Genomic DNA, 27,234 nt, shown 5'->3' with positions numbered 1-27,234 from the left:
CTTTAAATAAAAGTGACCCCGTTTTAGTGACAAAGAAAACACTCTCAGAATATAGGAAAAAATACAGACATGCTATACATAAGGCAAAGATTAAATCTAATGATGATTTTATATTAAACTCTAACAACCGTCAACAGGCTATGTGGTCCCTAATAAACTCAAGATGTAAGAATTTACCAATAAAAAATTCATCACTCAATGCAAATAGTTTTAATGATTTCTTCTGTGGTATTACTGAAAATGTAATAAATACACTTAATCATACTGACCAATCATTCAATACATACCTTAGTTTTATACCACATGCTCCTTCATTCGCCTCTAATCATTGCTCCTTCAGATTTGAGCCAACAAATTTGGAGGAAGTTGTAAAAGCAATTGAAGAATTAAAAAATAGCCAGAGCAAGGACCCGGATGGAATGAACACAAAAATAATCAAGGCAATTAAACACAACATTAGCTTACCTTTAACTAAACTAATAAACTACTCAATTTCATCCTGCATTTTTCCTTCAGTGTTTAAAACTGCGAAAGTCATACCTCTCTTTAAACGTAAAGGTTCGGCTGATGATCATAATAACTTTCGTCCAATTTCTCTTTTGCCAATTCTTTCCAAAGTGTTTGAGAGAATCCTAAAGAAGCAGATCAATGACTATTTTGAATCTAATCGGCTTTTTGCAGTGCAGCAATTTGGATTTAGAAAAAACAAAACAACAACACTTGCTATCGATCATTTTACAGGCAGTATTTTGGAAGGATTTGAAAACTTTCTTGATACCCTTGCCTCGTTCCTTGATCTTACTAAAGCTTTTGATTGTGTCACTCATAGTATTCTTCTTAAAAAATTACATGCCTATAATTTTCATCCTATGTCTATTCAATTGATTGAGTCTTATCTATCAGATAGATTTCAATATGTGTTTTTTAACCAGCTTAAATCTGATAAAAAACCTTTGATGTATGGAGTGCCTCAAGGGTCAGTTCTAGGTCCAATATTATTTCTCATTTATATAAATGACTTGGGATTTTCACAAGAGGGCCCGGTAAGCACAGTCCTATTTGCTGATGATACTACATGCTATCAAAGTTACCACCCTTCCCAAATCAGTGATATTGATCTTGAGACCACAGAGAGCAATTTGTTCCAATGGTTTTTGGCAAATCGTCTCTCTCTCAATAACTCAAAATCACAAACAGTGAACTTTACCCTAAGACATAACACCATTACACATCCCATTTTAACAGATTGTTCACAGGAAGCTAAATTTCTTGGTGTTTATCTTGATCAGGGACTCACTTGGGAACGGCACATACTGAAACTTTTCCAAAAGCTCTCAAGCCAACTCTTTTTATTTAGAAACCTATCTAAGGTTACCTCCCTTCAAACCCTTCTTACATCATATCACAGCAACTTTCACTCACGACTAACTTACGCAATCCTTTCCTGGGGACACTCTTGCCATATAGATAAGGTGTTTGGTCAGCAGAGAAAGTGTATTCGCATAATCACAGGTCAGGGTTATCGGGACGATTGTAGGCAGTCTTTCAGAAACCTGAGGATTCTCACACTACCTTCTGTGTACATTATGCAGTGCCTGTTGTATGTTCATCAAAATGTAGATCTGTATAAAACACAACAGCATACTTATCAGACTAGAAATCATGATGCCCTTGTACCAGAATTCAGTCGACTTGAGAGGACCAGAAATGGAACCAGATACCTAGCATTGAAATTTTATAACTGTATACCAATATCTATTTAAAGTCTTGATTTTAACCAATTTAAGAGACAAATTAAAAATTATCTTCTGATGGGTGCTTTCTACTCATTTGAGGAGTACTTCAGATCTAAATTTTGTTTTGTCCTGTAATTTAATTAGTGTTTAGTTTTTAAATTTTAGTAATAGGTTTTTTTACTGAAGTACTGTCAACTTTTAATGTAATTTTAGACAATTTTAATTATTGCTGACCTGTAAAAGTACATTTGTACATTATTACCAATAAATACTCTACTCTACTCTACTCTACTCTACTCTACTCTACTCTATTGAGTATAGAGTATTGAGTATAAAATATTAAGTATAGAATATTGAGTATAGAGTAAATAAGGTAAGTTACATTATAATATTTTGTATATTATGTATTTTTTTGTGAGGCTATTTATTTTGATTTAGCTATCTTTCTTTCCTTTATTTCTATTTTTTGTATAAAATTTGGTTCCTTAAGGTAACCAGTGGCGCCCAATTGTTTATTTTCTATTTTACATCCTTATTTCGATTTTTCTATCTTTTTAATTTTTCTAAGCTAATAAGAGTATATCATAACACCTTTTAAGAATCCACCCCTTTTTAAAGCTCTGAGACAGTAGCGACCGTGGCCATGTTCTTCATTATGTAACATCCCCCTATATGACATATCAACATCTTGTCAAATTTCAATTCCCATGTCATGTTACATAAATTACACCTTCTTTTTGGGGCACGTTACAAGATAAGTAAATAATAGTAGTATACTGTACTGTAGACCAAGCTCTGGCATATGTAGTTGACTAAATTAAAATGGTGGTGACAGCTTTCCGCTAAGTTTCTGAAGAAACTGGCTAAAAAGAACTATACGTTTGAACCCTTTTGACGCTCCATGTATTTATGTCGTAAAGTAACTGTATCCTAATGGCGGTTTTCCACTATACGCACAGTTGAGTCGGTGTCAAATCTGAAACAAACCGAAAACTCTTGTTTCCGTCAAGCGGAGTACATTTTGTTCCGGTTTTGTTTTTGTTTTCGGTCCTTTTCCACTAGTTGTTAGGAGGAAGTCGGAATACACTTTTTTCTTCAATAACCAACCAACATGATCAAGAAGATTTGTTTATTCTTAGATGTATCTGATCGATATTGAAGTATGTACTTGAAAAAATGGGTCATGCATAATACTCATTGCATTATTATCAAACTACTTGGGTGTAAAATGATGTCCTGCGCCAGATTTTTTTTGTTTTATAATTCCTTCTTTCACGTTGATATTGTTAAATTATGATTTTAATTGGTCTTTCAATTTCTATTCAGTTGGTGTCAAATAATTGGGAAATTTCCTTGTAAAAATCCATTTTTTTTAATTCTACTTTTTGTTAACATGTACCACAAATTTCTATGTTCCCGGAAGGCATCTCTTAAGGTACCTACATATTTCTTCAATAGCCCAATGCTTTTTGGAAATTTTACCACCTTGAGGTATGATCTATTCGAAGCTCTTCTATATGTTTCGCTATAAAACGTATGGTTCTCCGAACCAAAACAACAACTACATAATTGGAACGCAATTCATATTATAGTAAGGCGACAATTAATAATAAACACAGCATGACCGTTTTCGTTAAACAGACTCGTTTCAAAACACGCCGAAACTCTTTGATGTTATCACTTCCGAGAGGGACTCGAAAAACAACTCGAACGGTTTCAAAACATGCCAGTCTTCAAAAAATTTCCGAAAAAGTTTTGTTTAATTCGACACGAGTTTCTGTTTTGTTTTTGTTTTATCCGTTTAGTGGAAAACTGCCATAACAAAGGAGGATCGCCACTTCGATGGTCAGACCAAAGTCTACCTATTACTCTCTCTGAGGCAGCAGACCACGTCCAAAAAAGAGAAGAATAGATAGCAACCATACGTCGAATACCACAACCTCACCACATCCTTACAAAGAATAAAGTATAGAGTAGAGAAAGAACAATATGGTCGACCTGTTTCAGGGTTTACAATATACAGGGTATTTCATTAAGAATTGTCCATATAGTAACTGGATAAAGGCTTGGCACAAAATACCAAGATTTAACCTAAAATACTTAAAATATTCCTCCGTACCGAGATAAGGTGTTTTATTACAGATATTATAAAATGATTAGCCCATTGTTTTAACTCTTTCCAATATTTCTTGTTCAAACTTGACAAACAGTTTACACATGTTAGGATACTTTAACTAGTGCTAAAAGACAGTTTTTCTACGGCCGTGCTTTCTACAGCCACTTTCTAGCACGCATTTCGTTTCCGAAAGTTGCAGTTTCCCGCACGGCGTGCGTGAAAGTAAATTTTCCCGCACGGCGTACGGGAAAGTAGAATACCTTCTAATATGGCATTATAATATACTATAATACATGCAATAAACGAATATTTAAATATTATTTACTAATTTATTTCAAATGTATCTTATTGTGTTCATGTTTTAATGAAATTAACGCAATAATTCGATGAAATAAAATTATTTTGACATAATATTTAAAAGTCAAATCAGTAGACAATTACAATAGTAAAATATAATTGTCAAACAACTGTCAAATTAAAAACAGAAAGTTTGGCGATTCTCACAAAGAAAATTAAATTTTTACCTTTTCGAAAGAATAGAAAAGTGCTCTGTTATTATATTTGACGGTAAAAAATTTAATATTTAACAATTATTATATTTTAAAATAAACGGGCAATCCAAATCAAAAAATCAATCGTTTATTTGTTGGTTCAACTGGACATACAGTTGGAAAAATGAAATAATACCCATGAACGATCATAACAAGCACATATTTTGGATTTGCTGCCTTTTTCTATAAATAACAAACGAGAGAGATAGATTATTAAGTGTTGTCTACAAAGCAAAAACTTTATCCAAGACATACGCAGTTACATATTTATAATTGACAGAGTGAGGCGGTGATACAATTGTTCAACGTATTAATTTAGTAGAAAATTTAAACTCACACTTGACTATTTCTGTACTTCTAATGTCATTCTTAGAAAAACATTCAACATGAGTAGAGGTAATGACTGTATAAACTACTATTCGAGTAATCGTGCTGGTCAACTATAATCTGACTGATTCGATTTCTGTCACTTTGACAGTGAAACTGGGTTATGTTCGGTAGAGTTTATAAATTTTAATAATCAGTCGTATTTACTTGAATAAATTCACTTCTTTTAAGAGCTATTTTGATATTATATTGTATTTTTGGTTTGGTAAGTATTTATTTAATTAAAATACGTCAATAAAATTTGTAAGTAATTATCTGTCAATATGGTTAACTTCTGTCTATGAGTTCGCCAAACGTGTACATATTACTCTGACCTTTCAATCATAGTGTATGAAATTACAGATTAGTATATTTTCACACTCGATTCTAGATCCTGACCCACTACTTTGCGCCGTGTAATTTGGGTTGCCTACTGCAAACTTTTTACATGTCTTCTTAAATCATGTTTACGTGTAGGACACTTTTCCGCATTCCACGCACTTTTTAATTCTTTCCACACCGAACGTTTTCGTTGTTAAGAAAATGAAATACCTACTCAAAAAGCAAACACAGAACTGTGAACAGTAGAAATGATTGAATCGGAAAATGTATCTAACAGCTTCACTGTTCAATTGGTAATTATACAAAGAGTCTACATTCTACCACATCCAATATACTATACTATTTTAATATTAAATATCATGTAACTGCAGTAAATATCGATTTTTATTATCATTAAATAGTCGTTTCAGCGTTTTTCTAAAAACAATTTTAAGGGTCACATAAATGATCATTCACACATGACATAATTAGCATATTAAGCAAATCACATAATATGATTCATTGAATGCGCTTCGCAATTAAAATCTAGAGTTTAAACAACTAATTAAATTTCGTCAGCCCTAGCTTTTCACCGACCTTCAAGTGACTTTACATCAATTGATTTTGAATTTTGAGTCTATATTTTCCCAAATTTAATCAAATTTGTGATTTTTTATATTATCTAATCGTTGTTTTATTTAAGTCAAGCATAGCCGCAGATCAATCTTTATAGTAATAACTTTTCAGTTTCATTTTTAAGTACATCTAAAAAGGTACTACCAACATAATTTAATTTATTCATGCCTTACAATGTGAATTTTTAAAGTGTGGTTAGGTAATATAGCAAAAAATTTTATTATTTATAAAATTCTATCATACAGCATGACTTGCTCGAAAACCATTTAGATACCTTTCCTTTGTAATCATCATTCTCTTTGCCTTATCCCTATGCGGGGTCGGCTTCCCTAATTGCATTTCTCCACACAATTCTATCTTGGGCCATATCAATGTTAATCCCCTTTACCAACATGTCCTGCCTTATCGTCTCCCCCCAGCTCTTCTTTGGTCTTCCTCTCCTACTCCTTCCAGGAATCTGCACTTCAGCTATTCTTCGTATTGGGTGGTTAACGTCTCGACGTTGAACATGACCAAACCATCTTAACCTATGCTCTCTCATTTTGGCATCAATTGGTGCCACACCTAGACTTCCCCTAATATACTCATTTCTAATTTTATCCTTCTTTGTCACTCCACTCATCCATCTAAGCATTCTCATTTCCGCCACATGCATTCGCTGTTCCTCTTTCTTTTTCACTGCCCAACATTCGGTTCCGTACATCATAGCTGGTCTTATGGCTGTTTTATAGAATTTTCCCTTCAGCTTCATTGGAATTTTTCTGTCACACAACACACCACTCGCTTCTTTCCACTTCATCCATCCAGCCCTAATTCTACTGCATGCATCTCCATCTATTTCTCCATTACTCTGTAATACCGATCCTAGGTACTTAAAACTATTGCTTTTTACAATCATTTCACCATCCAAAGATACCATTTTATTTGTAGTAGCTCCATCTTTAAATGAACATTCCAAATACTCTGTTTTTGTCCTACTAAGTTTTAAACCTTTTTCCTCCAGAGCTTGTCTCCACTGTTCCAGTTTTTGTTCTAAGTCTCTTTCACTATTTCCTACTAACACGACATCATCAGCATAGATTAAGCACCATGGAATGTTCCCCTGTATTTTCGCTGTTATCTGGTCCAAAACTAATGAGAATAAATACGGGCTAAGCACAGAACCTTGATGCAATCCTACTTTCACATGAAATTTATCAGTCTCTCCCACACCTGTCCTAACACTAGTCGTTACTCCCTCATACATATCCCTCACAATCTTTACATATTCACCAGGGACTCCTTTCTTATTGAGTGCCCACCACAGAATCTCTCGAGGAACTCTATCATATGCTTTCTCAAGATCAATGAATACCATATGAGCGTTTGTTTCTTTACTCCTGTATTTTTCCATCAACTGCCTTATAATGAAAATTGCATCTGTTGTTGATCTACCCTGCATAAAGCCAAATTGATTCTCGGATATTTCGGTTTCTTCACGTATCCGTCTATCAATTACTCTTTCCCATATTTTCATGGTGTGGCTAAGCAGTTTTATAGCCCTGTAGTTTGTACATTGTTGTATATCTCCCTTGTTTTTGTAAACAGGTACCAGTATACTGCTTCTCCATTCGTCTGGCATTTGTCCAACTTCCATAATTCTATTAAATAGACCTGCTAGCCACCTTGTTCCTGTCTCTCCCAATGCTCTCCATACTTCCCCAGGAATATCATCTGGTCCTACCGCTTTTCCTTTCTTTATTTTTTGAAGCGCTTGAGCCACTTCCTCGTTGGTTATTTTGGTGACCATTGCTGCTACTGTCTCCGTTGACTCTACAGGCTGTCTGTCAAATTCTTCATTTAATAAGCTGTCAAAGTACTTTCTCCATCTCTTTTTGACATCCCTTTCGTGAACTAGTATTTTATTATTTTCATCTCGGATACATCTAATCTGATTAAAATCTTTTGCTTTCTTTGCTCTCTGTTTGGCTATTTTATATATCTTCGTTTCGCCTTCCCTGGTATCAAGTTGATCGTATAGGTTTGAATACGCTTCTGCTTTAGCTTTTGCTACTGCTACTTTCGCTTCCTTTTTGGCGACCATATAGTTTTGAAGATCTATGTCCGATCTGGTTTCTTGCCACTTTTTATATAATTTTCTCTTCTCTTTTATGTTTCCTTGTACTTCATTTGACCACCACCAAGTCTCTTTATCTTCAAACTTCTTTCCTGACGTTTTCCCAAGTATTTCAATAGCCGTCTCTCTAATAATATTGGCCATTTTTCTCCAAATTGTGTTAGGGCTTCCTTTCATGTTCCAACATATTTTTTCTACTATTCTTTCCCTGAATAGACCTTCCTTCTCATCTTTTAGCATCCACCACTTGATTTTTTGTGGTCCTCTCCGATATTTTTGTTTAGTTTCGCTTTTTACTTCGATGTCCAGAACAAGCAGCTTATGTTGTTGGCTTACTGTCTCACTAACTATTACCTTGCAGTCCTTGCATTCACGTATGTCTTCTTTCCTTATCATGAAGTAGTCTATTTGGGATTGATGTTGTCCACTTTTGTAGGTAATAAGTTGAGTTTCTCTCTTTTTAAAGAATGTGTTAACAATCGCCATATCCAATGCTGTTGCTAATTCTAGCATGTCATCTCCAGCTTCATTTCTAGTTCCAAAGCCTAATCCCCCATGTATTGTTTCATATCCTGTCTTGGCTTGGCCCACATGTGCATTGAAATCACCTCCTATTATAACTTTCTCCTCCGCTGGAATATCACTCAGTATGTCTCCCAATTGATCATAGAAAGCTCTTCTTTCATTCTCACCCAGACCTGTTTGAGGAGCATACACACACACAACATTCAATACCTCTTTATCAATTACAAATTTCACTGACATCATTCTATCACTCGTTCTTACAACATCTACTACGTTATCTTTCATTTCACTATCAGCAATTATACCAACTCCATTTCTAGTGTTACTACTCCCTACATACCACAATTTATATCCATCACCTAGTTCTTTCGCCCTTTGTCCTTTCCACCTAGTTTCTTGAATACAAGCAATTTGAACTCTTCTTCGTTTGAGCGCATCCACTAACTCCAGACTCTTACCTGTAAGACTACCAAGATTCCAAGACCCTATCCTGATTTTTCTAACCTGCAATGGTGTTCCCCCTGAGATAGTCCTCACCCGGAGATCCGAATGGAGGCTCATTTTACTTCCGGAACATTTTACCTCAGGAGATGCCATCATTTCAGTATAAGTTTTTATTTCGTTTGGAGAAGGTCTTTTCATTATTATGGCCTGAAAAGATTTTTGGATATTTGGTGCCTGAATGCCTTTTCTATCAGCACCATACCCTGCCCTGTCCTGCACGTTTAGCCAATACACCACCAATGCAACCAAAGTGCAGTATTACCCCACACCCGCCTGCATTTTTCTGTATAGGCCAGGATCCCTACTGTAAGGACTGCCCTATAAGCCAATGTATTGTTGCCCGTATCCCGCCACTAGGAGGCACGTACTTCATTCGGGATACCTTTCCTTTGTAATATCTATAAATTAATAATTTTCCCATTTCTATTTTATTCCAATTTCTATTTGTATGTAATATTTTTTAAATAACTCAAAGGCCCATTTCGCCTATTCAAGTTTATATAGGCAACCCAAATTACACGCCGCAAAGTAATGGGTCAGGATTTAGACAGAATCTATTTTTACGAATGTACATTTATTTGCAGATACTGTCTGGAAAATGATCTGGATACCTAATGATCTGAATTCATTAAGTTTACTTTCATTTTAATCACTTAATGCAGCTGACATAAACGACATTTTTTAAATTTACGTAAACTGGCAACTTTAACATGGAGAAATTCATAACACTATATTTGCTTACTCATTATTTTTGTATTATTAATCCATATCAAATAATTAATTACGGTAGTAATAGTAACATTTATCACCAATAAATATATATTATCAGAAAAAGAATAGCATCACAACAATTTTTTGACACATTCTTACGTAGCGAAAAATCGTACGATGGGGTAGTAGCCACATCCGTTTATTTTCAGTATTAACTTAGTTTAGTTGTCCGACGCTCTTATAGGGCATAAGGACAACGAGAAGAAGAAGAACTTAGTTTAGACTTTGTTTTGACTAGAAATTTTTGATTTGATTCGTATGCATATCATCGATGACGCATGGGTATTCTTTCATTTTTCCGACTGTACGTAGTTTTCAAGTTATTTGTGTTTAAAGGTAATGCATTCAATAGGATTATGTATTTTAAACACATAATCTTATTGAATCGCAAAAAACTTGGAAACTACTTACTCTATCGCATTGAGACAAAAGGATATTTACGTAAAAAGTAACGAAGAATCAAAAAAACATGCTGAAATGATTATTACGAAAGTGGCGTAGATTGTAACGGGGAAATGAAAAAAGGAATTATATATCCCTACAGCACGCCTCTGGTAATAGCGGAGAATTATCTTTTAACACTAGATAAAGTATCCTAACTGATCTTAACATGTGTGAACTGTTTGTCAAGTTTGACACAAAAATATTGGAAGGTGTTAAAACCATGGGCTAAAATAATTTTAGAATATTTTTAATAAAACACTCTGTATCTCGGTAAGGAGGAATATTTGATTTAGGTGTTTTACGTTAAATAAAATAAAAGACAAAGGTTGTAAGACACAGAACATAATGTTTACAATTGGTTAAGAATAAATAGGGCTACATGTTACATAACATAATTTTGGTATAACTCAACAATATAGTGTCAGTAGTCCATCATATTTTGCTATGAGTTGCATAACAATAATTATAAAATAAATTTTCAAAATAAAATAAACTAAATACTAGTTTGACCTAACGCAAAAGGAACTATCGCCTTCTAGCCTGCAAAAAAATCAGCTTTCGCACATAGATATTCACCACATTTTATTCCGTCTAGATGTAAGATGGTTTGCATCAAAACAGGACGTGCACTAAAAAGTACAAAATACAAATACTCTCCCCAGACGCATTGAACATTTTATTAAAAAAAAAACAATCTATCCACGGATGTTAAACGAGTCTGTCAATATTCAAAAACATCCGATTAGTTTATTCGTAGAGAAGATACGCAATACTATGAACTGCAAGAGCTCGTTCCAGATGAACATCGAACACTTTAATACTGATTCAAATCGATCAACAAGTCTCGTGGGGCATATGGCGGTTAGATAGTTAGATGATATAACACATATGAAGATCATCGCTATTTGAGGAGAACGAACGAGATTACCTCTACGTCCGCACCCGCATCGGATTTGATAATGGTGGTTGAAGTTACGGGCAAAACTTAGAAACAAACAAATCGGGAACACGGCTTATAAACCCCTTAGAAAAAATTGTCGGGTACACTACTTATTTTCACTTCACCATTTAAATTGAGCTATATGGGTTTTAAAGACGAAGCAAGTTTTCAATCCTAATAGTAAATTAATAATATTGAAAAATATTAAAAATCACTAAAAGATTTTTAAATTGAAAACTTATTGGTACATTTTCATGGTAACACCTCCAAGACTTCTATAATTTGCAAGTCATATGGATGCTGCAGTGAAGACGAAAGGGAAGGAATTCTACACCTTGCAATTCACATCCCCCGTCTGCAGCCGGCAAAGTTCCAACTGAAAAATGCACCTGGTTACTCTACGGAGTAATACGAAAAATAAAATAAAAATGTGTACCATTTTTATTTAGTTGCAATGCGAAGGCAAACCAATCTTACTTTTTAATTAGAATACGGAGTGCAGTCAAGTTCCTTTAACCGCGATTTTCTGCTCTTATTGGAGCTTCATCAGAAGGAACGTAGGCACTGTTCTCCTACGTTCCTTCTGATGAAGCTCCAATAAGAGCAGAAAATCGCGGTTAAAGGAACTGGACTGCACTCCGTATTCTAATTAAAAAGTAAGATTGGTTTGCCTTCGCATTGCAACCAAATAAAAATGGTACACATTTTTATTTTATATGGGTTTTCTTTATGTCACCATTTCAGAACATCGGTTACCATCATAGCTATCTTAATTTTATTCACTGCCACCCTAAATAGCATGCTTGTATCAATACCATACCAAGCTCGCAAGTTCTTCAACCATTACGTCCTTCTTCATCCTAGACTGCGTTTGCGTGCTATTTTTCCTTGCATAATATTTTGTGGCAACCTATATTTGAGATCTTTTATTACATGTCCGAAATACTCAAGCTTTCCCTTCTTCATGCTTTTTATAGTCTCAGTAGTCTTGCTGAAACGTTCTAGTATTGTGGAGTTTCGGATCTTCTCCGGACCTGGATTTTTTACAATTATTGTAAATAAATTAATTGATTGTACACCTTAAAGAATATTTTCGTGCCAAATATAAAATGAATATACAGTGTGGTTAAAAAGTTATGAACCAAATAAGAAAATGGCAAAATAGAAAAAACACCCAGTATCTTTGTTATTAATGAAGTAAGACCCATTCTTCTTCTTCTTTAAGTTCCATCTTTTATCGAAGGTTGGAAATCATCATGGCAATACGGACCCTGTTGACTGCCGCTCTAAATAACTCTGCACTACTGCATTCGAACCATTCCCGTAAGTTCTTAAGCCAGGATGTTCTTCGTCTTCCCACATTTCGCTTTCCTCGGATTTTGCCTTGCATAATAAGTTGTAATAATGAGTATTTTTGCCCACTCATCACATGTCCCAAGTACTCAAGTTTTCGTCTCTTGATAGTTAGTATTATTTCCGGTTGATTTCCTATCCTTCTAGTTACTTCCACGTTTGACATTCTTTGAGTCCATGATATTCGTAGCATTCTTCTGTAACGGTTGCTTTCTAAAAATTACAGATGAGCAGCATATTGATGTTTTAGTGATACTCTTGAACAAAATTTATAGCTCAGGCACATTACCCAAAGAATGGTTAACGTCGAACTTTATTTGTCTCAACATTTGACAATGCGGCGACTACCGCACCATAAGCTTGATGTCCCATGTGCTAAAGTTGCTACTGAAAGTCATCCATAACCGAATATATCATAAACTGGACATAGACATTAATGATACGCAATTTGGGTTTCGCAAAGGCCTAGGAACTCGTGAAGCTCTTTTTTCACTTAACTTAAAATATATATGCGTGTTTTATTGACTATAATAAAGCATTCGACAAAGTACGACATGAACAATAATTGATGCATGTCCTGAAATCAAAGAAGATAGACTACAATGACCTCAGGATTATATCGAATTTATACTGTAAGCAACGAGCAAAAGTACGTGTTAACGATCAGCTGTCAGAGGAAATTGACATCAGACGAGAGGTAAAACAGGGATGCGTGTTGTCGCCAATTCTTTTTAATGCCTACTCGGAAGAGATTTTGAAAAAAGCTCTTTAGGGTGAAACAGCTGGCATAAAGGCAAATGGAGTTCCCATTAACAACATTAGATATGCGGATGACACTGTCATCTTAGCCGAAAATATTGGGGATCTTCAGAGGCTGGTGACCAGAATAGCGGAGTTTGGACAAGAATACGGTCTAACAATGAACGTCAAGAAGACAAAGTTTATGAGAATATCGAAAACTCAAAGAAATAACGAGAATCTCTTCATAAACGGATCCAATTTCGAACGAGTCGACCAATATGCATCCTTTGGATCAATGATCAACTCCACTGGTGATTACTTACAGGAAATCAAAATCAGAATAGAAAAGGCTAGAGCAAATTTTAACAAATTAAGAAAAGTGCTCTGCACAAGAGATTTGAAAGTGGAACTAAGAGTTAGGTTGGCTAGGTGCTATGTTTTCTCGACTTTGTTTTATGGAATGGAAGCTTGGACCTTGAATGCTGCGTCAATGAAAAAACTTGAATCATTCGAGCTGTGGGTGTACAGAAGAATTCTGAAAATATCGTGGACAGAACACGTCACAAACAAAGAGGATCTGAGAAAGATGAATAAAGAAATGGAAATTTTTAAATACCATCAAAACAAGAAAATTGGAATATCTTGGACATATTACACGCGGAGAGAAATACAACGTTCTCCAATTGATGAGAGAATGGTATGGATGTACATAAAATTAACTTTTCACATCAGCCGTCTCTAAAATCCGAATAGTTATGACGATTGCCGACCTCCGTCGCGGAGATGACACTTAAAGAAGAAGAAGAAGAATAGAAATAATATTTACTAAATACTTTACCTGTGTGCTGTCGTCGATGTGTTGTTAGCACGCCCTTAAACCTAAAACATTTACCGCAAAATTCGCAAGTAAACGGCATGGCTCCAGTATGTATCCTATGATGTTCCTTGAGAGTACCTCTTTCTCGGAACTGCCTACCGCAAATGTCGCACCGGTGAGGTTTTAAACCAGAATGAACGGAGCCGTGCTTGCGCAGTCGAACCACGGTTTTGAAAGTCTTCCCACAAACGTTGCACGTAAAGGGACGAGCTGCCATATGCGTCAATAAATGGTTATCTAAGTTGCCTGTTGGATAATAAGAAGAGTTAAAACATAAAAATAATAAAACAATGACAAGTCTTAGATCGGAAAATCTAAAACTTCTATCGTTGGAACTAAGATTCTGGTGACAACCTGAATTCGTGCCTTCTAAAATTTGCAAGGCAAACGAACGATGAATAAAGCAGATTAGAGGGAATCTAAGATTGCATTCCACAACCCGTCAATACATTTAGGTAAAATTCCATTGAATATTGATTCCTTGTACTAAGGGGCGGTTGTTCAAACGCTAATCAAAAATGATCATTATCAAATATTTAATTACTGTCACAACTGTCATTGTCAACTTTGATTGGGTTGCTGAAAACATAATTATTGTTTACAATTATGAAATTAGTTAATCAATTATGTTAATAATTGTTATGTTAATTGATTAACTAAACTCATAATTATAATCAATTATGTTTTCAGCAACCCAACCAAAGTTGACATTGACAGTTAAGACAGTAATTAAATATTTGATAGTGATCATTGTTGATTGGCGTTCGAACAACCGGCCCTTAGATTGTGGTAAAACTAAAAGAAAATAAAAGACAGTTAATATTTCATTCTGTTTCAGAGGCAACCACCATCCTCTTATGTACAGTTACGATCACTGAATAGTTTACACCTTAATTTTTATATTGTAATACTCTAAATTTGCAGTGTCGTACGGATTTTATTTTTGTCAAAGTCAAAAAATTTCAAAAAGTCAATGCTTCTCAAAAATTTCGGGAGTGTTGAAAAATAAAATAACGATATCAAACTTCTCCAAAATGGTTACAATAAATTTGAATGATGCGCAAAAGCAAGAGCAATTGCCAAATTCGAAGAAGGTTGGTTTTTAAGACAAGTTGCTGCAGATTTGGACGTGAGCCATATATGTGCATATGAAAAATCAAACAAAGATTGGATAATTTGGGATAGATATAAAACAAAATCGGTATTTTTAAACCAGACTTCCTTGTTTTCATTATTAGGACCATAATCCATTCTATTCAAAGAAACTTATTTTTATACCTTCCATTTTGTTAAACTTTGTAAAAGATACCTTCATATTTATATTATTTTTATTTTTCAATTTTAATCAACTCATTCTAGGTACACCACTGGTAACGTCACTTTGACGTAAAAGGTGCGTTTACACAAGGTAATAATAATTTAAAAAATCGGCTCCTAGATACGTAAGCCTGTAAACTATTCAATGATCGTAACTGTACGTTTCACCCTTTTGGGATCTTCAGACAGGTCTTCTGAATCGTAACGAAAACCAACCGTCTCACTAAGCAAAATTATATGAAATAATTTGAGAAGTCTTAGATCCGAAAATCTAAAACTTCTATGGTTGGAGCCAAGGTTGTCACCATCATCAAAAGTAAGCAAGTTACGTTCAAAATAAAGTTGGTTCCTTTTATTTTGTGGTAAAAAAGTCGTGAAAATCACCCCCTAATTAGCATCCCAAATGAAATTAATCGTTACCGCTTCACAAGTTACTTTACTTATGTATTATTTATATGATCTCTATCGGTTCAAAGTACTTATTTTTGAAAGGGCTATAGTTGATAGAGGTTCAACGGGTCACTAATCACGAGTGTATGCAGATTTTGAACAGCCATATCTTAACCAATTTTTGTCTTACAGAAAAACAAAAAATTAAAACATTCAGACAAGCAAAGCCTACATTTTTTTTAGTCTTCGAGTTTTTTGTATCACTAATTTTTAAGTTGTAAAAGGATGTATAGCCTTATCAAGAGGATATGGGAAGAGGAAAACATGTCCAAAGATTGGACCAAAGCTCTATTATGCCCCATATACAAAAAGGAGATAGACTGGGATGTGAAAATTACAGAGATGTTGCTCTGTTAGATACTTGTTACAAGATATTTGCCAGAATGCTAAGAAAGAGAGACTAAACAGTTTTGCTGAATATAAACTAGGTGAATATCAGGCCGGTTTTAGAGTTAATAGATCAGTGACAGATCAGATTTTCACATTAAAAGAAATCCAGGCTATCTGCTATGAACATAAAGTATCCCTTCATGTGTTGTTCCTAGATTTTAAACAAGCCTATGATAGGATAGGAAGGAATAAAATGTATGAAGCACTAAGCTCTTTGGGTATACCCGCAAAAATGATTAGGTTAGTAAGAATGACTTTGAATAGGACACGAAATCATGTAGTACGGAGAGGTTTCTAATCGGAGGAATTTGAAGTGAACAGGGGTCTTAGACAAGAAGATCCGTTATCCACAGTGCTTTTTAACTTATTACTGGAAACAATAATCAGAAATAGCCGAGTGAAAACGACCGGATCCATCTTCAACAATGAGTATCAATGTCTGGCCTTCGCTGATGATCTTACTGTTCTAGCGAAAACAAGAAAAGAATTAAAAAACGTCATGAAAAGATTAGAAAGGAAGGCAAGATATTTTGATTTAGAAATAAACCAGGAAAAGTCAAAATACATGATGCTCGGATATACAGAGCAAAACGAAGAGGGACAGTTTACTTTCATATCGAATGAAGCAAGGGACTATAATTTCGAGAGAGAGGTCCATTTTACGTTTAGCATTACGCTATAATTACTATTTCCGCTAATTTTATTATCTTATTTCTTTCATTATTCTTTCTCAAAAACGAAACAACGTTGTCATTCGAAATGCACATTCAAATACCAGGGCTTTACCCTGTCACAGCTGTTTCTCGTCTATGCGGCAACAAAGTGCACCCTCATTAATTAAGTACTTTATCAGACAATTATTGTGTCAACAACCCACCTAATGCATCGAGATTGTTAACTGCAATAGTAGACGCCAGACCATAAATGATTTATCGTTCGGTCATCTGGTCAACGGGAAGAAAGATAACAAACCGTTTGTGGGTTTTCTATATCAGTCACTAGCCAAGATGTGAACGATAAACACGTATACCGGCTCGACCTTCCGAGAGACTAAAAACGAAACACATTTTCGTTTTAACAATAAAAATTACCATTCGTTTGTACACATTATTTCTTGGTTGTTTTATTACATTTATTTCAATTAAATTCCGCAACTCACCCATCGGAATATACGTATCTGGGGGTTATTATAGAGGAGAACGGTCAGGAAGAATGGGAACTGAATGCCAGATTAGCAAAGGGAAATAAAAAGATGGGAAGTCTAAGACCGCTGATAAAATCCAAATATGTATCGAGAAAAACAAAGCTAAGGATATACAGGTGTGGTAATCTGAAAACTGCATATAGCACGCATAATTGGTGCGAAAAGAACAGTATGAGGTTGTTCTGCGAACAGAGAGAGACCGAATATAGTATGAAATTAGTACCGACATACGAGCTTGTTTTAACACCCATTCGATTGAATTGTAGTTTTGTCAAAGTGACATTCAGTTTTGATAACGGAAACGTCAAATAAACGTTTATTTTTTCATTGGTAAAAGGTCTGGTTTAATTTGCAAAAAAAAACAGAATAAAGAAATTGATATTTCAAGTTAGGAAAATGGCATCCTTTACAACTGAACTTAAAATTCAAATTAATAAATGGCGTTATTGTGGAAGTAGTGCCGACCATATAATCGGTAGGTTTTCGATTTCATTCGAAGACTCTCTACCAACAAAATCTACAATCCACATTATTTTTAAATTTGAAAAAACTGGTTGTGTCAAGAATTGTTGAAAATGCTAGGATAGTGATAAAAATATAATTTAAAATACTTAAAATTATAAAATTGTTATTTTTTGGAATCAATTGTTTAAGCTTCTGCCGTTGTATTTATTATGTTATTTTTCATGAACTGAGATTAAAGAAGCTGTTAATTTAATCTAAGATCTGAACTTGCTTTTATAATCTTTTAATAACATCGTTGAAATATTTTCCCAGACTATCTAAAAAATAAACTTTCTTTCGGCAAAAATCTACTGACAAGACTGGCCATAGTGCTTACGGGTCTATCACAGACATGTGGTTACATGATATTCTCTCGGACATACAAGCCTATATAATATTTTTTCTCAGTTCGTTGCGTTGTCTTAATGCCCTATAGCCAGATAATTTTTTCCATACCTGTATAAAACGGTAATAAGACTCACAGTGACGTATGCTAGCGAAGTATAGACAATGAAAAAATCAAATACGGAGAAATTGGAAAGATGGAAAAGGGAAATGCTCATGTTGGGTACGACGAACAAACAGGGAATTAGAAGAACTGTATAATGAACCAAGCATCAGTCGCTTCATAAAAGCACAGAGAGTGAGATGGATGGGACACGTGATGAGAATGGAAAGGACGAGAATACCAAAGATGATCCTAAAACAGGACCCAATCACGAAAAGGAGGAAAGGAAGGCCCAGAAAAAGATGATTTGATAGTGTACAGGAAGATCTCAGGAATGAGGGAGTTATTGGTTGGGAAGAAAGAGTTACAAACAGGGACCAATGGAGGAGAATTGTAAGTCGATTTAGTAGGCAAGGAGCATGATTTGACAAGAAGCCACCCCACTTGATAGAAGTGTTATAACGTCGGAAAAATGAAAGAATACCCATGAACGATCACATCAATCACTTATTTTGTATTTGCTGTCTTTTTCTATAAATAAAAAACGTTTGTTATAGAAAAAGACAGCAAATACAAAATAAGTGATTGAATTCATTTTTCCGACTGTATATAGTATTATATTATTGTACTATTGTATTTTATCAATTGTATTTTTAGCCCTAATCCTCCAAGGCTTGTTGAGCTTTTTAAATAAATAAATAATTGTTTAAGTTATTTAAAAAAAAGGATTTTTTAATCATAATTGTTTTACTTTAAAACCAATTTTATTCAAAAATATGCACTTTGAACCGATGAAACTTATAGATCATATTATAAACAATACTTAAGTAAAGTATCTTGTGAAGCGGTAACGATTAATTTCATTTGGGATGCTAATTAGGGGGTGATTTTTACATTTTTTTTACCAAAAAGAGGGACTAACTTTATTTTGAGCGTAAGTTGCTTACTTTTGATGCTAGACACTTTTTTAAAAACAAAAATAAAGCTTTTTAAACACTTTAAAAAAGTTATGATAAGATTTCACCGAAATGTGCTTAATTTTTTGGTTATTTCACCTTGAAATATTCGTTTTGGAATTTGACGAATAAGAACCTATTAAAAAAAATAAGAATAAGAATAATAAAAACCTATATTATTGTACAATTATTGTGAAAATTATTGTAAAAATTGCTAAAACACAATCAAAAAGTCATGGTAATTCTCGTAGATGACGAAGTCCCACCAGAGGAGTCCCATCGCAAATTATTCGCAATCCTTTCTTGAATTTTATAAGATTTTCCTATGTCCGATAAACAAAATTTCTCAGTAACTGAACTAGTGAGAAGAGGAGCCCAAATTTGAAGAGAGATGAGCAAAAAGACTATTTTTTATTCCTTTTTGTAATTTTTAAAATCATTTAGTGTATTTTATAATCAAAATTTAACCCTCACGCACAAGTTGTATGTACAACTTCAGTGAGTAACTGAGTTTATTTTATCATGTACAATTTATTTGCTACAAATAAACTCCATTATTATTATTATTATCCAGATTTAGCCATACGGCTCACACTCCCTCTAAGGGGAAAATTGACTCATCCCAGATACCTACGGTATCAAAAGGATTGAGCTCTGGTGGGACTCTTTCCGTGTTATCGAGCCCTAGGTGACTTGGAATGCAGGTGTATCTCCCAGAAATGTTCGTACGCATCTGGCCGTCGCGAGTAGTACAGCTTTCTGCATGGTCTTATAAAGATGTTCATTCAGACCCAGCTTTTTTATGCTTTCGAGGAGGGTCTTCGGAATGACTCCAGTAGTAGACATAATAATCGGTATCGTCTGGGTACTTTGCATTCTCCATTGCCTCCGTATTTGAATTTCTAGATCTCTGTACTTGGCGATCTTTTCAGTAAATTTACTACGTAGATTATTGTTGTTAGGTATCGCCACATCAATTAGTGTTGTTTGTCTTGTTAATTTATTAACTAGTACGAGATCTGGTCTATTATGTGCCACTGTTTGGTCTGTGAGCACAGTGCGGTCCCAGTATAGCTTGTAGTTGCCATCCTCAAGCATACTCTCAGGGACGTATTGATAATACGGGAGATGCTCTGTTTGGAGAAGTCCCAGTTTGATAGCTATCTCTTGATGAAGGATTTTTCCCACTGCGTCATGCCGTTCCTTGTATTCAGTTGCAGCAAATGCCTGGCAGCCCCCTGTAAGGTGTTGGATGGTTTCTTGGGCTTGACATCCATATCGGCATCTGTCGTTTTGAACCTGAGGGTCTTTGATGATATATTTCAGGTAATTTTTGGTTGGTATAACCTGATCCTGAATGGCCAGTAATGAACCCTCCGTCTCAGGGAACATCTTTCCTGATGTCAACCAGTAGTTCGACGCTATATTGTCGACATAATCTTGGCTGACTTCATTGGGATGTCGCCCGTGCAGAGGTTTACCCATCCAGGCGCGCACTTTTTCGTCCTTAGTAAGGTGGTTTATGCGCATTTCTGGTTCCCTCAGTTTGATCGGTGTTGTGTCATCTACTGCGCAGATAGCGCGATGTAGAGTAGATGTCTCAGCCTGCATCTGAAAATAAGTTCTTAAATTAGCAATTTGTTTATCTAATTGCTCACCTATATCCATAAGTCCTCTTCCTCCTAGATTCCGTGGTAATGTTGTTCTTTCTACTGCACTTTTAGGATGGTGTTTTTGTGCCTTTGTGAGGTGTGTTCGTACTTTTCGCTGAAGAGCTTCTATATCTGTTTTTGTCCACTTTACAATACCAAATGAGTAGCTAAGCGCGGAACATGCGTAGGTGTTTAGTGCCTTAAACAAATTTCTACTGTTAAGGTGTGAGCGAAGCAGCTGTTTTACCCTTCGTATAAACTCAGTAGTTATCTCTGTTTTCATTTGTTTATGGTCAATTTTCCGCGCTTGCTTTACTCCAAGATATTTATACATATCGTTTTCACCCATGGCCTCGATGTTCTGGCCATTTTGCATATCGAATCCTCCGGGCTGTACTTTTCCTCTGACTATATTTAGAATACGACACTTATCTAGTCCGAAGTGCATATTAATATCATTAGAAAAAGTTTCTACAGTTTTTAGCATCTCGTCGAGTTGGTTTCGAGTGGAAGCCATTAATTTCAAATCATCCATGTACAATAAATGATTAAGCTTCGCCACCACATTGTTGTTATTTTTGATGCTAAAACCTGCATCTGAGGAGTTCAATAGCTGAGATAGTGGGTTCATAGCTAGACAGAACCACAGAGGACTCAACGAATCTCCTTGAAACAGGCCCCGGCTGATTACGATATTTTCAGTTTCGATGTTACTTTCACCAGGTATTTGAAGGTGAATTCTAGTTTTCCACTCTGTCATTATATGTTGTAAAAAGGTCACTATATTATCATCGACTTTATATATTCTCAATATATCTATAAGCCATTCATGCGGCACTGAATCAAAGGCCTTCTTGTAATCAATAAAAGCAGTAAATAGATTCCTCTTTTTGGAATATGCTTGATTAGAAATGACTGAGTCGATGATAAGTTGTTCTTTGCAACCCATGGAACCCTTAGCGCATCCTTTCTGTTGAGGCTCTATGATATTGTTCAGAGCACAGTGTTGGTAGATACGCCGGGCTACACAGGATGTGACCAATTTATACAAAGTTGGAAGGCAAGTAATTGGGCGGTATTTTGCTGGATCTTGGGTGTTATTTTGATCCTTCGGTATTAAATAAGTGGTTCCCTGAGTTAGGAATGATGGTATATCCTGCGGATTAGAAATAACATGATTAATTAGTGTTGATAAGCATTCATGAGCACTCGAGAACTTCTTGAGCCAAAAGTTTTGAACTCCGTCTGGTCCAGGAGATTTCCAGTTATGAAGCTCTTTGATGATATTTGAGACTTCTTCAGTGGTGAAGGGTTCGTAGAGAGTAGTAATGTAGTGTTGGCAGTTCTGTGCCGCATCTTCTATCCATCCAGCATTGTTGTTAAGAGCAGCTGGTGTGGAAAGTTGATTTCCCCAAAACTCATGAATTTCTTCTTGGCTTGGGTAAGACTTATCGAGATTTTCTACGGTGGAATTGAGTTTCCGATAGAAGGCCTTCTCAGCAGTCTCAAAAAGGGCATTGTCGGATTTTCGGTTGTTACTCACTTTGTACCTTCTTAGTCGTCCTGAATAAACTGAGAGTCTTTGTTTTAATGTATCCAGGCACTGTTGGGCTGTGTTGTTTTCTGGATCGCATCTTGAGTGTCTTGCAGTATTCCGTATTATTTCTTCAGCTCTCCTGATGACTCTTGTACTTCTTACACCTCGTATATATTCTGTGACTTGACCAATATCCCTACGCAGCAATTCAATCTTTCCGAGCAGTCTTTTTTCCCAGGGCGCAATTCTGTTACCAGTCCTTCCGTTGTTAGTACCCCGTCGTGTTCTGATCTTAACGCCCATTACATTAGCAATTGCTGTTGCTGCACAGTAGATTAGCATGTGCAAATATTCTAATGTGTGGGCTTCTACGACATAATTGGGTAGGACTTCAGTGTTCACAATTTGTAACAGCGCCCCTAGTTTCTTACAAGAGTTTATTCGTGGTAGCGGTGGTCTGCTAAGTGGGTTCGTTCCATTAAACTCCTGTACAGCACGTGCCATTTCGCTTACTAGGTTATCATGTAGCTCGTTGTTTTCCTGCTCTGTATTGTCAGGTTGAGTTTCTTGTATGGCAAGCTCAGGAATCTGCTCATGAACTTCATTGGGGACTTGATCTTCAATTAAAACATCGTTATGAATCTCCCGTTCGACTTCGCTTCTGATGATATTGCGTCTAGTCTCTGGGATAAGGTTGTTTCTTATAATTACCCGGTATTGGTCTGATACTCGTTGCTCCGATACTTGAATATCTGGGTACGTCCTGCAAAATTCGGCATACAGCTGTTGTCGGTAGCCGATTGTTTCTTGGCCGAGGTTTGTTATTATTATCCAGATTTAGCCATACGGCTCACACTCCCTCTAAGGGGAAAATTGACTCATCCCAGATACCTACGGTATCAAAAGGATTGAGCTCTGGTGGGACTCTTTCCGTGTTGTCGAGCCCTAGGTGACTTGGTATGCAGGTGTATCTCCCAAAAATTTTCGTACACATCTGGCCGTTGCGAGTAGTACAGCTTTCTGCATGGTCTTGTAGAGATGTTCATTTAGACCCAGCCTTTTTATGCTTTCGAGGAGGTTCTTCGGAATGACTCCAGTAGTAGACATAACAATAGGTATCATTAATTATTTATATGGGAAATAAGCCACAATTAAAATGAAAAAAATAATTTTATTAACGTTTCGACGCCCAAATCGGGTACCGTTGTCAAAATACAAAATATTACTAAAATAAACTAAAGTGTTGTTGCTAAGCAAAAAAATTCTTCTAATAATTTATTTAATCTCACTCATTTATATTGGCAATTCAGACATTATATTATACATTTTAAAGTAGAAGACTTTAAAATGATATTGCCAATATTTATGAGTTGCGTTCCTGGGACGACTTACTGAAAGATAGTTCATTCGATTACATGAAATTAACCCCAACTCAAGAATATCCGTCATAAAAAATTATAGCATGTGATATGTCTTTAAAAAGACAACCAAATGCAACGACAGTAAAATTCTCGCGTTAGAGACCTCATAGTAAATCACAAGGGAAAACCAGGAAAAACCCTGTGATACTATCCCGACATCGTAAGTATTTGGTCTTACATTAATTTACTCTCAAAAAATAATACCAAATTCTGACTTGTAACATGTTTAAATTATAAATAATATTAATAATACTAGATATATAAGTAATACTAAAATATAAAATATGTACTAGCTCTATATTATTGACTTACTAATCTTGGTATTTTCTTTCTATTGACTTCCTCTTTCAGTATGGGTAACCACATCCTACTGCATTCTACCGAGGAATTTGCGACACAATTGGTTTCATTTAGCATAATTAGAGCCGCTTCTTTGATTTTTCTCTTTTTACTATCTGATTCTTTCAGGACTATACTTGAATCTCTCCACTGAACTCTATGTTCATTATCCCATGCGTGTTGACATATTTGAGATCTCTCAAATTCTCTATTTTTAATATAAGATTGATGTTCACTTATTCTAACGTCTAATGGTCTTGATGTCTCACCTAAATAAAATTGTTCGCATTCACAAGGTATTTTATAAATGCAATTCTTTGTTCTTTCTTGATCATTGTTAGGTTTAGTTTTAGATAGAATGGATCTCAATGTGTTTGTTGTTTTGAATGTTGTTGAAATGTTGAATTTATTTCCTATTGTTTTAAGTTTCTCGGATAGTCCTTTTATATATGGTATTGATATTTTCCTCGTATTATTTCTGGTGAATGTTGTAGGATCCCGTTCTAAGTTGTTCTGTTCCATTCGATCCAATCTTGACAATTCCTTATTTATAAACGATAAAGGATAATCATTTTTTAATAAAACAGATGTTAACAATTGTTTTTCTGCTAAAAAGGAATTTTTTTCATTTTAATTGTGGCTTATTTCCCATATAAATAATTAATCATAAAAATGCCACAAGGAAATAGCTTCAGAACAACAATAGGTATCGTCTGGGTACTTTGCATTCTCCATTGCCTTCGTATTTGAATTTCTAGATCTCTGTACTTGGCGATCTTTTCAGTGAATTTACTGCGTAGATTATTGTTGTTAGGTATCGCCACATCAATTAGTGTTGTTTGTCTTGTTAATTTATTAACTAGTACGAGATCTGGTCTATTATGTGCCACTGTTTGGTCTGTGAGCACAGTGCGGTCCCAGTATAGCTTGTAGTTGCCATCCTCAAGCATACTCTCAGGGACGTATTGATAATACGGGATATGGTCCGTTTGGAGAAGTCCCAGCTTGATAGCTAACTCTTGATGAAGGATTTTTCCCACTGCGTCATGCCGTTCCTTGTATTCAGTTGCAGCAAATGCCTGGCAGCCCCCTGTAAGATGTTGGATGGTTTCTTGGGCTTGACATCCATATCGGCATCTGTCGTTTTGAACCTGAGGGTCTTTGATGATATATTTCAGGTAGTTTCTGGTTGGTATAACCTGATCCTGAATGGCCAGTAATGAACCCTCCGTTTCAGGGAACATCTTTCCTGATGTCAACCAGTAGTTCGACGCTATATTGTCGACATAATCTTGGCTGACCTCATTGGGATGTCGCCCGTGCAAAGGTTTACCCATCCAGGCGCGCACTTTTTCGTCCTTAGTAAGGTGGTTTATGCGCAGTTCTGCTTCCCTCAGTTTGATCGGTGTTGTGTCATCTACTGCGCAGATAGCGCGATGTAGAGTAGATGTCTCAGCCTGCATCTGAAAATAAGTTCTTAAATTAGCAATTTGTTTATCTAATTGCTCACCTATATCCATAAGTCCTCTTCCTCCTAAATACCGGGGTAATGTCGTTCGTTCTACTGCACTTTTAGGGTGGTGTTTTTGTGCCTTTGTGAGGTGTGTTCGTACTTTTCGCTGAAGATTTTCTATATCCGTTTTTGTCCACTTAACAATACCAAATGAATAGCTAAGCGCGGAACAAGCGTAGGTGTTTAGTGCCTTAAACAAATTTTTACTGTTAAGCTGTGACCTAAGCAGCTGTTTTACCCTTCTTATAAACTCAGTAGTGATCTCAGTTTTCATTTGCTTATGGTCAATTTTCCGCGCCTGCTTTACTCCAAGATATTTGTACATATCGTTGTCGCCCATGGCCTCGATGTTCTGGCCATTTTGCATATCGAATCCACCGGGCTGTACCTTTCCTCTGACTATATTCAAAACACGGCACTTGTCTAGACCGAACTGCATACTAATATCATTAGAAAATGTTTCTACAATTTTTAGCATCTCTTCTAGGTGTTCTCGAGTGGAAGCCATTAATTTCAAATCATCCATATACAACAGATGATTGAGCTTCGCTACCACAGTATTATTGCTTTTAATGCTAAAACCTGAGTCAGTGGAGTTTAATAGCTGGGAAAGGGGGTTCAAAGCTAAACAGAACCACAATGGACTCAACGAGTCTCCTTGAAATAGGCCCCGGTTGATTGCGATATTTTCGGTTTCGATATTGTTTTCACCAGGTATTTGGAGGTGAATTTTAGTCTTCCAATCTCTCATTATATGCCTTAAAAAGGTCACTATGTTATCATCTACTTTGTATATTTTCAATATATCTATTAGCCATTCATGCGGTACTGAATCAAAGGCCTTTTTATAGTCAATAAAAGCAGTAAAAAGGTTCCTTTTTTTAGTGAATGCCTGGTTAGAAATTACTGAGTCGATGATAAGCTGTTCTTTGCAGCCCATGGAACCCTTAGCGCATCCTTTCTGTTGAGGCTCTATGATATTGTTTAGAGCACAGTGTTGGTAGATACGCCGGGTTACACAGGATGTGACCAATTTATACAAAGTTGGAAGACAAGTAATTGGGCGGTACTTGGATGGATCTTGGGTGTTATTTTGATCCTTGGATATTAAATAAGTAGTTCCCTGAGTTAGAAATGATGGTAATTCCTGCGGATTAGAAATAACATGATTAATTAATGTTGATAAGCACTCATGAATACTCCAAAACTTTTTAAGCCAGAAGTTCTGAACTCCGTCTGGTCCAGGAGATTTCCAGTTATGAAGCTCTTTGATGACATTTGAGACTTCTTCAGTCGTGAATGGTTCGTAGTTAGCAGTGACGTAGTGGTGACAGTTGTGCGTCGTATCTTCTATCCAGCCAGCATTGTTGTTAAAAGCAGCTGGTGTGGAAAGTTGATTTCCCCAAAACTCATGAATTTCTTCTTGGCTTGGGTAAGACTTGTCGACACTTTCTACGGTGGAATTGAGTTTTCGGTAGAACGCCTTCTCAGAGTTCTCAAAAAGTG

At 35.7% G+C, this 27,234-nt stretch overlaps 2 protein-coding genes across 2 annotated transcripts in view; both read right to left on the bottom strand.

Annotated features, from left to right (window-relative positions):
* Window positions 1-27,234, bottom strand: part of LOC126889988 (gastrula zinc finger protein XlCGF26.1-like) — a 50,846-nt gene that overhangs the window by 4,212 nt on the left and 19,400 nt on the right. The window contains exon 5 of the mRNA XM_050658788.1: window positions 13,959-14,243. Within this exon, the coding sequence (XP_050514745.1) occupies window positions 13,959-14,243 (285 nt within the window). The remainder of the gene's footprint in view (window positions 1-13,958; window positions 14,244-27,234) is intronic.
* LOC126889989 (uncharacterized) lies at window positions 19,841-26,137 on the bottom strand. Its single transcript, XM_050658789.1, has 2 exons — window positions 25,415-26,137; window positions 19,841-20,613 (listed from the first exon to the last, which is right to left on the bottom strand). Exons 1-2 carry the CDS (start codon window positions 26,093-26,095, stop codon window positions 19,951-19,953), a joined length of 1,344 nt encoding a protein of 447 aa, XP_050514746.1. The 5' UTR covers window positions 26,096-26,137; the 3' UTR covers window positions 19,841-19,950.

This window comes from Diabrotica virgifera, chromosome 8 (genome assembly GCF_917563875.1).
Source record: "Diabrotica virgifera virgifera chromosome 8, PGI_DIABVI_V3a".
Taxonomy (NCBI): Eukaryota; Metazoa; Arthropoda; class Insecta; order Coleoptera; family Chrysomelidae; genus Diabrotica; species Diabrotica virgifera.
This window is presented reverse-complemented; position numbering and strand designations above follow the sequence as displayed.